The sequence below is a fragment of the Botryllus schlosseri genome, chromosome 4 (genome assembly GCF_051294905.1).
Source record: "Botryllus schlosseri isolate E-star chromosome 4, Bs_hap1, whole genome shotgun sequence".
Classification (NCBI taxonomy): Eukaryota; Metazoa; Chordata; class Ascidiacea; order Stolidobranchia; family Styelidae; genus Botryllus; species Botryllus schlosseri.
This window is the reverse complement of record NC_137239.1, coordinates 29,040,377-29,054,799: the sequence shown is the minus strand read 5'-3', so window position 1 is coordinate 29,054,799 and position 14,423 is coordinate 29,040,377. Positions and strand designations below refer to the sequence as shown.

General features: G+C 38.0%; 2 protein-coding genes across 4 annotated transcripts; one reads left to right on the top strand and one right to left on the bottom strand.

The window, feature by feature from the left end:
* Positions 1–209: 209 nt before the first annotated feature.
* LOC145437742 (uncharacterized) lies at positions 210–5,140 on the bottom strand. Of its 3 annotated transcripts, XM_080315027.1 has the most exons (5): positions 4,957–5,140; positions 3,774–3,821; positions 2,229–2,445; positions 1,246–1,333; positions 210–564 (listed from the first exon to the last, which is right to left on the bottom strand). In XM_080315027.1, exons 2-5 carry the CDS (start codon positions 3,817–3,819, stop codon positions 481–483), a joined length of 435 nt encoding a protein of 144 aa, XP_080171153.1. In that variant the 5' UTR covers positions 3,820–3,821; positions 4,957–5,140; the 3' UTR covers positions 210–480. The 3 variants fall into 3 exon arrangements, with proteins under 3 accessions (XP_080171153.1, XP_080171155.1, XP_080171154.1); XM_080315029.1 differs by lacking the exon at positions 3,774–3,821 and having other exon boundaries at positions 2,229–2,464; positions 4,957–5,135; XM_080315028.1 differs by lacking the exon at positions 3,774–3,821 and having other exon boundaries at positions 4,957–5,133.
* A 529-nt stretch (positions 5,141–5,669) lies between these two features.
* On the top strand, positions 5,670–13,940 carry LOC145437966 (uncharacterized). Its single transcript, XM_080315335.1, has 10 exons — positions 5,670–5,838; positions 7,030–7,117; positions 7,267–7,386; positions 7,821–7,960; positions 8,384–8,578; positions 8,994–9,233; positions 9,288–9,375; positions 11,626–11,745; positions 12,124–12,263; positions 13,553–13,940. The coding sequence occupies exons 1-10, from the start codon at positions 5,727–5,729 to the stop codon at positions 13,750–13,752; spliced, it is 1,443 nt and encodes a 480-aa protein (XP_080171461.1). The 5' UTR covers positions 5,670–5,726; the 3' UTR covers positions 13,753–13,940.
* The last annotated feature ends 483 nt before the right edge of the window (positions 13,941–14,423 follow it).

The following is a 14,423-nucleotide window of genomic DNA, read 5'->3' as shown; positions in this document are numbered from 1 at the left end:
TTCGACACCTTCCTATCTTTTCATTGTATCCCAGTCTTGTGATGTTTTGAAATGATGAAAATATTAATAAAACTGATTGATTGAGGCAGAGGCTAATGCCAGTTTACGAGACCGCAACTGCGAGCGCAACTGGTCGTTCGGTATCCTCCTATCTGTTCATTGTGTCTTATCGCATTCCACATTGTGTGTGTCTTGTTCGGATCAAAATATAATCGGACGATTATTATTATTGACGTTGGGCATCGTTGCAACGAAAATGGTACTTATTCATGCGATTCCTTTCAAATCAAAACGCAAATTCAAATACGTACGTAAAAACGACATGCCAAGCGACACTACAGATACAAAAATCAAAGACTACCTAGTTACTACGACATATCAAAACTCATGCTGATGCAATATCATGAAAGTGAGGCTGATTGCTGCTATATCTATATATTTATATAAATATGGTCACAGTATTAATTTGGTTGCGAGAACTCAAGAAGTAATCTCCGATGCAACAGGTAATCTTTGCGACGTTTTAAACGCCAGAAGAGGATCTTTGCAGCACGGTTCCACGAACTGGAATAAAATGGATAGAGGTTCCAGGATGAAAATGAAGACACACCTCTCAGACAGCAATGGCAGCAGACTAACATCGGGATTTTAGACAAAACAGTTCAGGTGACTTGGTCCATGTAGTATCTTGCACTGATATCCAGTGTACAGATAATACTGGGCAAAATACAAATACTTTAATGGGTAAAATCAGACGAGGTCCCTAACAAAGTCCTATTTTCTCAGAGTAATGGTACGTCTACTTGCTCTGCTCACTCAGATGGTGACGTTGTTTAAATATCCCTCTCCACTGCATATTTGTAAAAAAAATTGTAGTGCTTCTATAGATGTGCAATTGTGCACTTGATTGCTTTTATGAGGATGATAGCCACAACAACTCGGCAATGTAGCACCAGATCCACAATGACAGGATGATTCCACAAACGAAGTATGTATTGCGCTCTACCCTTACTATTTATCCTTGCTACTTCAAGTAGTTTTGACATGTCTTGAGAACGGTAGGTCTTATTCGTAATCGCGTCTAGAAATGCAAGGCATTACTGCACAAAACCAACGTCTAGATGACCTTACTCAAGGTCGTATCGTATCTCTGTCATCAAAGCATCTTGATGGTTCAGGCGAAAATATTATCTCTCTCTCCTTAATGACCATCTCAGTCTACATTATTATATTGACCAAGTCTACCTTCATTTCGACAATACTGTCATCCCGCTCCAAGGCGTCCGCTTCATATCGTTGAAACGGAATTATTTGCTTCCGAAGTCTTGTAACCCTAAAATGGTATCACACAATTTTGTAAATCACGCGTGCAAGATCAAATAAGCCTGTTACTGCTCACAGTTGCAAGGAACACTTTTTTAGTAAAATAAACACAGTGTGCAGATATCAGGTCAGTATCTCGAGATTGTGGTGATAATTTCAAATAGCACCAGGGTTGTAACCAAGTCACAAGGTTCCGAGTCACAAGTCAATATCACTATTACAGTTTTGACTCGAGTCAAGTCGAGTCATTTTCAATTCACCACCGAGTCAAGTCCGAGTCCGAGTCGAGTTCGAGTCATGGTGATTTGACTCGAGTCCGAGTCCAAGTCATTATGTTCACTGTTCACTTTTCAGACTAGGCCGGTACAACCCCCTTTTTTCAACTCTACTCGACTGATATAGAATGACTCGAATTAGTAATATAGTAATTTTCCTCCGTCTCAACAGATTATAGCCCTATTTTCCAGGTATCAGGACTGATAGACGAAATACCAATAATGTGGTAACCTACTATTCTTCGAAATTTCAATGAAATGTCTGTCTTGGGCGTCCTAGTCTCGAGTCAATGACTTGGTTCAAGTCATGCACAATACAAAAGTTGACTCGAGTCAAGTCAAGTCGAGTCATTTTACGCATTTGAGAAAATGACTCGAGTCAAGTCGAGTCACCGAAAAATCGCGACTCGAGTCGAGTCATGACTCGAGTCATTACAACCCTGAATAGCACGCATATAGGATATAGCAACCAACTTATTGGGCTGTCGAGATACAGACTGAAACAAACATTCTGTTTTCTAATTTTAAATAGACTTTGGACAGACAGGCTTTTATAAGCATTGTGACCACTTATGATATCATTAGATATTCTGGCATTAAATGTATAAAGCAATATTACAATTATCCCACCTGGATCGTTGTTTCGAATATCTAGCAAAGAGAACAAGTCCTCCGATGACAAATATAATGATCACCGGTAGGAATACATAAAGGACAACGATATGGGACGGTCCACTTTGTATCGAAGGAACATTCGAATTATTTCCACCAAATTCGAAAGATGTCGTGTTCAGGTTGTTGTTGTTGTTGTTGTAAGGAGTGCTTGACATATGTCGATCAGATACATCTGCAATTGTGAAAGGCACCTGTTGTGCATATTATTGTAGATATACCAGTGACGAAACGATTTCAAACTTGAGAACACTGAGTATATAGACAGACACATCACATGCAACCAATAGTAATCTTTGACATGATATACAATTCCATACCATAAGTTTATAACTAGCCACTGCAAACAGATCTCGTCTTTGGAGTGTGTTATATCATCGTATTAATAGTGATGTATTTTGCTGAGCCTGTATAAATGACCGATTCTGTATAGATTGATAAGGTGCACTCCTCACTTATCTGCAGAAGGAACAACATAATATGTGGTACAATTGGTGGAAAACATATTCGCGTGACCAAGTGTATCGTCAGAATCTAGCTGAATGTATTGCTTGGGTTTTTGAAGTGAAAATATACAATTGAATGGTATATTCATATTGAACTGAACCCGACTAAAAAATTATCATTTTGTGTTGTCGGGAGAGGCCATTCCGACTTTTATCTGGGTGCCTTGGAGCGGACTTTTACCAAAATATGCCAATCTAATTTGTGCTTACAGGAATTTGTGTACCATCTAAAAATAGTACATTGAGCGTAAGTGCTCATTTCGCTCCGATTATTCGAAATTTCATGTTGGTGACATCATATTTTGTGATATGATTGTTGTTATATACAAGGTTCTTTCCAATTCTCTACTAGTTGCTGACGATTACCCTTGACAAGTGTCAGCCGATAATATTTGGGTTCATTTCAATATGAATCTACTATACAATTTTATGTATAATAAAGTTCTGTACCTGAAACTCCGTACAGAAATATATATATTGGAATTAGGACATATTGAAGCAGGCACCAGGTAAGACATCTTGAGGCATATGTGAGGAATATCATGTACACACAAGATCAGACAAACAAGGTTGGTTTCATTCATTGATAGTGTTTATGGTATTGCACTGACGCCTCGCCTCGTACACTATTACGATACCGTATCACTAGTTAAAACTATTCTATTTCTATTGATGACAATTCATACTCGTGATTCCAAACCAATGGCGTATAGCTTTTCCAATTTCTATGAAGTATGAACCTGCTGCTGTCAGATGTGAGTGAGGTTTTAGTGGAAAAGCATATTCAGTTTTGTGATTCAAGTAACTTCTGCGAAAATATCAGTTCTAATTTACATGTCACGAAGATCCAAAATACACTATGTTTGTAGGCCATATTGCCGACCATTCAAAGCTCGCAAAACATTAAAAATGTTTAGAAATATAAGCCAACTACCCAAAGACATGATACAACACACCGAGTCACTGACACAGCGTTCATGCGATACCACAAATTTACCGGGAAAAACATCTGTGGTAGTCGAAATATTGGCAAAGTTGGTCATTGCTGCAATATTTTCAATAATTTCATTAAAACAGAATAAGTTGAATTATTTATGTTAAGTACGATAAAATTATTAATTACGTTAATGCATTTCTATAATGATGTCGGATGGTTAGCACAATACAATAATCATCGGCATTTGTTCAACGTCTAGAAAATAATGTTGAAACAATTAGCAATGACGTTTGAAAGACATAAGACAAAGTCAGTGCCCCTCAACCGAGTCTCATGAGAAGCACTGTTAGTGTGAAATAGCGCCATGCAGAACACCTCCACATGTGGTGCGCGTATCGGAACCAACAGCAATTACAGCATCAGGAATAAAAAAAACTTCAAAACAAAAATGGCGAAAGCCGAAAGTAAGACTTCCAAAGTCACTGGCAGTATCATGGTAATGGTATGCACATCAGGAAATAGGTCAAATTAGTAAAATAACAACAAAATGTCTTCTAAGAAAAAATCGGCATCTTATATAGCCGAAAAATCATTGGCAGTTCTGGCTTCTATAGGAAGGTGTGGGTGTGAGCCTAACATGTAATTTTTTTTATCGTTTGACTGATTTACTCTGTTTATAGTGAAGCAGGAAGTATGGAGCCAGATAAACTTTGGATTGATTAACGAACCGCACCGCGCCAACTTCCGAGGAGGGTTGGTGCTCTTACTTTTCAAATAGGCATGGATTTACTTTTCAAATAGAGAGAGAGAGAGAGAGAGAGTCTTTATTTTCATCGAACCAAAATACATAACAAACGGCAGTGATGGTGGTACAGAAAATATGCGTGCACAGTATTCGGTATTAGATAGGAATGATCGATAAGACCGTGAAGGTCATCTAGTCTGATCACACCAGCATCAAACAGGTACACTTGACTCAGAACAGTCTGGCTGTAAAAAATAGGCAAGGATTTACTTTGCAACTGGGCAAGAAGTTTTCAAATGGGCAAGAATTGATTTCACTTCTCAAATGGCCAAGAACGGTCAAAACTCACGACAGGGTGGGGTCATCAGCCCCCCACTTGGGCAATACCCAATCGCAACTGCCACGTAAATATATCCTTACACAAGACTGGATTAACATGGTACCGTATCTGATATAGGAATTTACTCAATCACATTTTATATCCTTCAAATCATCCACCTCCAGAATTCCTGGTCCTGGCTTTATTGTGACAAAATGGTAACGACGTATCACTATCAAGGATAGTAAGATTAAGAATTTATATATTTCTCGCTTTTTGCACTAATATCAATAATAACGCTGAGTGACGTAATGACGCTGGATTGAGCAAACTCGCTCGCCACGGCCCAATGAGTTTATTTCAATAATTAAATTTTCACTTTTCCTGTATTACTTATTTTCTCTTGCCTAACCTGATGCCTTGTTCCTTCCAAATTTAACCAAATTATCGAATAACTAATATTGCAATAATTTAAATTCAGGAGCATAGATGTAGCTCCAGTAGGCCGAGGGGGATGCCAGATTGATAGACTGCACTTAGTCGTTATTTCATCCTCTTATCCGTTAATAATTAGATCGCATTTTCCCTTGTTGATTGCATTGAACATTGCGTGTTTCAAGCGGATAAAAATACTGCAAATCTATAAATATATAATAATATATGGTCGTTGAGCTCGTAATTGCCGTTAGCGCCGTCCACATTCTTTGGTACGGCGTTGTTTCGAAATCCTCAGTGCAAACAGCTTCCGCAGCAATGCCGCAGATGGAATTCCCATTCGTCGATGCGGCAACCAGGCTCGCTGTTTCGTATATTTGTAATCTAGTCCATTCTTGGCATTTTCTTGGTCGATTTCGCTCCTGTCAGGCGTCAATTCTGAATATGTGCGACTTTTAGGGGAATTAATTCTCTCAATTTTGAATTTATTGTAGTCCATAGACCAGTTTAAACCATGGTTCTTAAATTTTATTACGATATATTGTCGCAGCCCTGCAGGGCGGTCTACATTCTTCTGAAAGCAGCCGCCATTCCATTTGAAAGTCATGTAGTAGCAATACGAAAAGGTAAATTTTGAGAATTTTTAAAAATTCGATTCAAATATTGCCCAGATTTTGATAACTGCTGGGTTCTTTACCTCTGAATCAAAAGTGCACAAGTACAACACACGCGCGTCCACGTCGTCCAAATATCATATGATCGACCGAAAAGATCATCGCTCCATCAAATATGCCGGACCTGATGTGTGGAACAGTATCCCGCCGGCAATCCGACAGTCGACGAGCATGTCCACATTCAAGTCGAAATACAAGCAATTACTACTAAATAAATACAGTCCATCCTCAAGATTACCGGACCGCGACTGACCTATCGATCTCGCTTCCCATGACATGCCGCCCTATTTCTTGTCGCTTTCTTTTTCTATACTGTATTCTTTACTTTCATTCAGTGTGCATGCCTCCTCTTTACTACGCCTAGGCCAAGGTGGGTGTCCGATTCCATTGACAAATCCAAGTCGCTTCGACATCTTCCTGTCTATTCATTGTATCGCATTTTTTGTGGTGTATTGAACTGATAAAATTGCTAATAAACCAATGATGATGAATGATGATAGTGGGATTGCTGCATCTTAATGAATACAGAGATTTACAAATTGAGAATAGTAATGTCCGAACACCAGCTGCAACCAGCTTGAAATAATATATTCATTGCAAAAAGTCACAAATACAATATTTATATTTAAAAAGCTTGAACCAATGCTTGAATATCATGCATTATTTTTTCTTCTCAAATTTTATTTTTGAGCACCAAACCTTGATAATAATCGCTCATAGAGAGAGTCTTTATTTTCATCCAACCAAAATACATAACACACGGCAGTGATGGTGGTACAGAAAATATGCTTGCACAGTATTCGGTATTAGATAGGAATGATCGATAAGACCGTGAAGGTCATCTAGTCTGATCACACCAGCATCAAACAGGTACACAGTTAGTCCCGTCCGTTTGGTAAACCGTCTTTCTATTAAAAAAGTGGTTTCCAAAGTATTGATTGTAAATTTGGCAAATATATGATATCAGTTGCAGGTGGTACCATGTCATAGTCTACACCTGTTGGGTTTTCACCTTCACCCGTAATTCTTCCATACAATTTCATAAAAATGCCAGTCAGATATTCATTGATTTCATCATTTTACCCATCCTGTGGCACATGACGATCAATTGCCACACCTGACGAGGTAGCACTTCAATTTCAGGAGAACATCAAAGTCCCGAGTTCCTCAAGATCAATCCTCTGGGAAAAGTACCGGTAATCAACGATAATGGATTCTGCCTGACTGAAAGGTGAATTATCCTAAATTTCTGTTGTATTTATCTCAGAAAATAGACTTGCAAGATTTTGGTGTTCTTGTAACTTTCACATTATTTATTTCATACCTTGCTACCGGTGAATAGAGCATGCATAGTATCAATAATCAATTGTATATTTTCAGCGTCGCCATTTTGAAATATTTGTCCGACAAATATGCACCGAATGACTCCCTCTATCCGAAGAATCTCGAAATGAGGGCAAAAGTTGATGAATATTGTGCCTGGTACCATTTGAATACAAGGTAATTACAGATTTGTGATTAGTTGTTATCCTTAGATTGTCATTAACATCTCTCTGCAAATTTGCTTGTGATAGCCAGATTTCAAAGTAGAAAAGAATTAGAATAATACCTACGCAATTACTTTCGAATTAGATTAGAATTACTGAATTTGCAAAAAATTGGAAATCGAATTCAATTCCAAATTAGAAAAAAGTACAAAAATATCACTTCATATCAAATCAGGTTCCTTCTCATAAACGTGAGAATGAAAAATGTCTGTACACCAAGCTTGGCTCGTTTTGCACTATAGTTCTGTAGAATTTCAAGAAAACCAGAAATTAGATTAGAATTTCTCTGATTAGTCTAATTGGGCCTAGCCAACTAAAATTATCTAGGTGTCCAAGTCTGCTCATAGCATCTGCATGTATTCTACGGTACATATTGAAATTGTTCAGGACGAGGTGTGCAAAAGTATTTTTCATGGACGTCGTGATGTCTCGTCCTCGAGAGGAGATTGAAAAGCTCGAAAGCGAAATGCAAACCATGTTGGATGACTTTGAGGCGATGTTCTTGAAGGATAAACAATTTATAGTTGGTGAGTTTCCGATGTGTTGAATGCATGTACCAAAATATGCCTTCTCTGACTGTAATATATGCTGTCAAAGCCATGACTTGCCCCTTAGGCAATATGCCCATTGCCGAAGACATTTCAGCTAGTGAGGAATAGTTATGTTGAACGCAAGCAGGCTTATTCTGAAACAAAAACAGGAATATTTTGGAACCGAAATCAATTTCAACATTTGAAAATGCTTTATTCTGCGTTCTGCCGACATATCGAATTAGATCGCCCGTGTTGATAACTCCTGCTGTGGAATAAGGAGATATTTCCTGGTTTAGTCAGGATTGTTGTAGAAATTGAAGCTACTCAATTAGAATAGTTGATAATATTGTTAAATTGTCCACACTGACAAAATAGTTACGGTAATCTGGATATACCGAAATTCACTTTTATATTTAGGCGACAAAGTAACGATCGCTGATATTCTGGCGGTTTGCGAAATATTGCAAGTATCGGCGACTGGCCGAGACCTGTTTGCTGGCCGCGCTGCATTACAGTCTTGGATGGAACGGGTTCGATCTGCCTCTCACCCGCACTTTGACGACGCTCACACGGTTCTCAACCGGTTGATAAAGAAACGCAAAACCCACAAACTATAAATTTGTGTTTGGCCATGGATTAGATTTAACATTAACTACGTTGATTATTAGTTCTGCACATTATATACGTGCATTAAAATATTCTTCATAATGTTTCTAAAGATTTGCTAAATTTTGTTCGATAGCGAATTAGATAATCATGTTGATTATACCATTTCTGAAAATTTGATGCCTACGCTGAAGTTTTCATGGTGATTTTTCTGAAGATTTGCTGAGGTTTTTCGTTTCGCGATATTTCGCTCAACTTTGATGAGATGTAAATTTTGTGAGATACCTAGCTGTGTTCTCATTCGTCCACATTTGATGCGAATGATTTTTTCAAGGATTTTCCGAGATTTTTGTAATAATTTGCTCAGATTTGAAGAGAAGTATATTCGTGTTTACGTGATATCTAGCAGTGTTCTCATAAATGATCTGCTTTATTCAAACTCCTAATTTTACGATTGTTGTAATTTATTGTCAATTTCCTGCATCCGAGATCTTATTTATGCAAAACGATTACTATCATTTCAGAATAAAGCCTATAAAAATACTTGCTATGCCTTTAAAGTTTTATTACGATCTCAAGTCGCAGCCATGTCGGGCGTTGTATATATTTTTCAAGATGGAGGCGATTCCATTTGAAGCCGTCTTGATGAATTTGGGAGTAGGTGAGTTTCAGTATTTTCCCATCGCCCCATCAGTTAGTAAACGCTTCTTTGTAGGTGATCAACAAGACGAGGAATTCCTGAAGATTAATCCGCTTGGAAAAGTTCCTGTGATTATTGATGACGGTTTCATATTAACGGAGAGGTTCAATGTCTATTATGGTTGTTCAAAACAACTTTTTTTCAAATTTCACTGACTATTTGATAAAACTGTTGGACTGGCTAGAAAAACATTGCACACAAAATTTGACTCAATTCGAACGTTTAGAAGCGAAACTATTAGTTTTAAAATCATAAATTTTCGATTCAAAGAAAACAGAAGTCACGGTAACAAATCTTTTAATGATTAATTATTGTGCTACTCACCGAAAATACGATCATTTCAAACCAAAATTTTGAACACCGATAACTTAACTGTTACAGTTTGGAATTGAGCCAAATTTTCTATGCATCCTTTCTAGACAACTTGACAAATTAATGGGGTAGCCAGTAAAATTTTTCCAAAAAAAAATCATTTTGAAAATGAATTATTAATTTTCCAACTGTATTAGCTTCACTTCTGCAGGTTGGAATTGAACCAGATTTGATGTGCGTTTTTTTAGCCAAATTTTTTTTATCAAATAGCTATTAAAATTTGAAAACAATGCCTTTGAAAATACTTCCTGTAGAAATGAGTAACTTGGAAAAGTACTGAAACAAGTACTTCATGAGATTACGGTATAAACAAAACTTGAGGAGTCAAGACAACTTGAGCCAGCACCCTTCCAGAGATGGTTAGTAGCCAAGTACTCAAGTAGATTTTTTTCCTGCTTGCAGTACTTAGCCAAGTTTTTTAGGGTACTTTCACGGTACTTTTTCAGGTAAAACTGTTTACTTGTACACTTTTGATTTTGAAAAGTAGAATTGAAACAGCCTCACTTTCATATAACTAAGATTGTCACTCAAACCAGGTTCAATAGGCCCTGCTTTGTATCACAGTAACTGAACAGGGTTTTAACCAAGTCATAAAGCTCCGAGTCACAAGTCAATCTCACTTTTATAGTTTTGACTAGTCAAGTCCGAGTCCAAGTCAGCGAGCAGCAGAGGGTCGAGTCCGAGTCATGGTATTATGACTCGAGTCCAAGTCATCGTGTTGCCTGCACAATTTCCATTGAAAGTCGTGTTAAACCCACTTTTTATTACTCTATTTGGTGATATCGAATGGTTCGCATTCATAATATGCTATTTTTCTTCACTTTTAGCAGTTTCTGGTCGCATTTCCAAGTACTAGTACCAATAGACGAAATCCAATAGTGTGGTTACTTTACTATTCTTCGAAATTACAATGAAATGTCGGTCTTGGCCGTCTGAGTCTCTAGTCATATGACTTGGTGCGAGTCGATACACAGATTGACTCGTGTCCAAGTCGAGTCATTCTCATTCAGTCGAATGTTTTGAGAAAATGACTCGAGTCAAGTCGAGTCATCAGAAAATCGTCACTCGAGTCATTACAACCCTGCCAAGTCAGCTAGTAGAGGGTGGACTCCGAGTCATAGTGTTTTACTCGAGTTTGAGTCCAAGACATCATGTTAACTGTTCAGTTTTTAGTTAAAATCTTGTTAAATCCACTTTTTATGACTCAACTTCGTGATATAGAATGGCTCGCATTCATAATATAGTCATTTTCCTCAGTCTTGACAGTTTCTGGCCCTATTTTTCAAGTACGGTATAAGGACTGATAGGGGAAATACCAATAATGTGGTTACTCGACTATTCTTTGAATGAAATGTCTGTCTTGGCCGTTCTAGTCTCGATTCATATGACTTTGTTCGAGCCATGCATCATGACTCAAGTACAAATACAAAAATGGACTCCAGTTGAGTGATTTGACATTTTGATGTAGCCTAAAAACACCACGAGTCGAGTTATTACAACCCTGTAACTGAATATACACTCGATTACCGCACCCATTTTGTGCTAATCACGATAAGCCATCTTATAATTTCAAAGAGAGAGAGAGAGAGAGATGATATTCTTTCTCGCCTGCACCATCGAGATGCTTTGGCGACGGAGTTGCGATACTGACCCATGAGGTCATCTAGTCTGCGCCCCCGTTTTTTTTCTCCTCCATGCTATCCGTGATTGCTGAGCGCCTAGCAGGATAGCTGCGGATACCATTTTTCGAGTCTTTGGTACGGCCCGGCCGGGGATCAAACCCACGACCTACCGCTCGAGAAGCCGGATGCATAACCATTACACTATCTCGCTCGGATTAACAGCTAATTAAGTATCTACTTTTGAAACTAATTAGCCTACTCGAGCGCTTCTCAAACCTTTATTCTACTTGACAGGTCCTGGGAACCAGTATTTCTAGTTGTAGATCTGAGTAGTTCATATTTTGCAACTTTGTTCACAGCGTTGCTATACTCAAATATCTATCCGATAAATATGCATCAACTGACCGTTGGTTCCCAAAAGATTTAAGCAGACGAGCCAGGGTTGACGAATATTGCGCTTGGCAGCATGGCAATACCAGGTAGGTACCATGAACAGACTTGGACAATTCTAATTTGTTGAATGCTTCCATACTCTAATTACAATTCTAATCTAATCTCAACACTGGAAATGTCGCAGAACTATACAAAACGAGCCAAGCTTGGCGTACAGACATTTGACGGCTGATTTGATACGAACTGAAGTTAAGTTTTGTTGTACTTCTTTTTAATCGGAATTGAATTCAATATCCAAGTTTTCGTGCATGCAGTAATGCTAATTTTAATCTAATTTAGAAAAAAATGCAGCTATAAATCTTGTCGTAATCTAATTTGGAAAAGGAACAAATTCTCTCGTTTAACTCTTGTAGCAATGAGGGTGTGATCAGATTATAACCGGTAACGTTCACCTTTATTCGCAGGATGAAGTCAGTAGGCGTGTTTTGGAGAGAGGTACTGCTGCGACGACCTCCACACAAAATTGAATCGGCCATAAAAGAGATGAATAAAATGCTCGATGACCTCGCCGATATGTTTTTGAAAAATAATAAATTTATAGCTGGTGAGCATGTTGGAAATCTTGTTTTCCATGGGCAATTTAAGGTGCATTGCATAAGAAGTGCTTCTGCTCCGAGCACATCACTATCTATCATGTGTTGGTAACCAGAGATGGATAAAGTAGTCAATGTTCCTTTGCTACACAAGTGTAGGTAACAGCGTAAATTTCTACTTGATGACTAGTAAAAGTAACGATTTTCGAGACATATCAAAACTGCTAAGTGGAAGCAGGGATATCTCGAATCTCGAGTGGAAGTATAGTGAAGGGCCTGAGAAGTAGAATTCGTTGAGGGTTCCGAAAACTTTTGACAGTTAATCGGTGGTGATTACTTCCGAAAACTGCAAGATGTGTCTTTGCGACCAACACAAAATGACTTATGAGGAAGGCGATCATTTTTTGTTGTTGAAAAATAAGTTTTGTCAAAATTGTTATTAGGTCAAAATATTGTTTACAAAGCCATGTTTTTTGCAAACTCCATTTTGTTGAGTTTGCACTGTCGGTGAACTTATCATTTGAAATTTTTTACCTTGTAGCCTATTTTACTATTGCAGATGGCCAATTGTCTACTTATTTTGAATTATAAACCATCGAATGATGCAATCAAGTTGACATGGTGTGATGATGAACACACCTATAACCGAATAAATTTTTAGTAGCTTCGAAGTTTTTCCAAGCTTACGGCGTTATCTCAAATCCGAAAATCATGGTATGAAGCACCAGGTGCGTTCCTAGCACTCCAGCAGTAACAGTATACACCGAACTTTAATGCAGCCAGCAAACAACTGCATCTGTTGAATGTTACTTCGTAAGGACAGACAGTTCCAACCAAAAATGTGGAAAAGTACTACAATTTATAGATGATGTGCAATGTGACAATGCCTGATTCAAATACTTGAGCAAACATTTTGTCAAACTCAGGTTTTTTATTGTCAAAACAAAATGTTATGTTTAGGTCGAAAATTAATCGCATTACTTATGACGCATTTAGGTACAATCTTTGTAAATATACCAGCAGTTTACTGTGATGTCGCTTTCACAGGTAGAAGTGTTGCAAACTTATCCCAGTTAGTTAGGCCTTGCGAAATCTCAAGTGAAAAAATTGATTTTGCCTAAAAACTGCACATGTAGAAGTGGTCTGAGATATAGGCTAATCACCTGAGTAAGTAAGTTGTACAAGGAGGCAAAACACAGTACTTTTGCAAGGTAGAAGTTCTTCGTTACTGATCACCTCTGATACAATTTGAACTCATTTTGATACTCCAACACATCAATTGAAACTTAGCATTCACCAGGTGACGGATGCACTGCGGCAGACATCCTCGCGGTTTGCGAAATCATGCAATTAACAGTCAGCGGACGTGAGCCGCTGGTCGACCGGCCTGCGTTAAAGGCATGGATGGAACGCGTGAGGTCCTACACGAGTCCGTACTTCGATGAAGCTCACTACGCGCTATATGAGTGGAGCAAAAGATTTGCCAGTCAAAGTCTTTGATAGCGCAATAGATAATACTGCTTGACTGGGCTTGTGTCCCTAACTATGAATCAAAATCTTTGCGAAAATTTTACATAAAATTCCGCTCGATCTCTCGTAACATTACACCCCCTCTGGATCAAACCAATGAATCAGCTGCATACCTTCAAATCATCAAATTCATAATGTGAAAAAACAATATAAGTGTATGCATAAAAACAATATAAGTGTATGCATTGTAGTACAACATTTTGTTGCGAACTTGAATGTATTTTGATATGATACAAACTATGCAAATCAACTATTTCCAATCAATTTTTGTAATCAATTGTTTCCAATAAATTGTATCTATTTGAATCGTGTGACACAGATCGTAACGACATAATTTCTGATTGACACACGTACATCTCAATTGTGCAATAGAAGCAATTTATATTCATACATACTGGCGTGAATGAATTGTTAAAACAGAATATCGCAGGGCAGATTTTAGGCAGTTGCACCACAATTTAATATGACTACGTTTATTTGCAACAGACTCGTACAAACCATCAAATTACTTAGTTGACAGACGTCTTTCGAGTAATTCCAGTATCGGATTTCGAGAAGTGAGTACCGTTAGTTCTAGTTTCGCAAAATTAGTTGTAGTTGTATGGTGCCAATTGGATGACCCGTGTACTGTTGTGTGATGC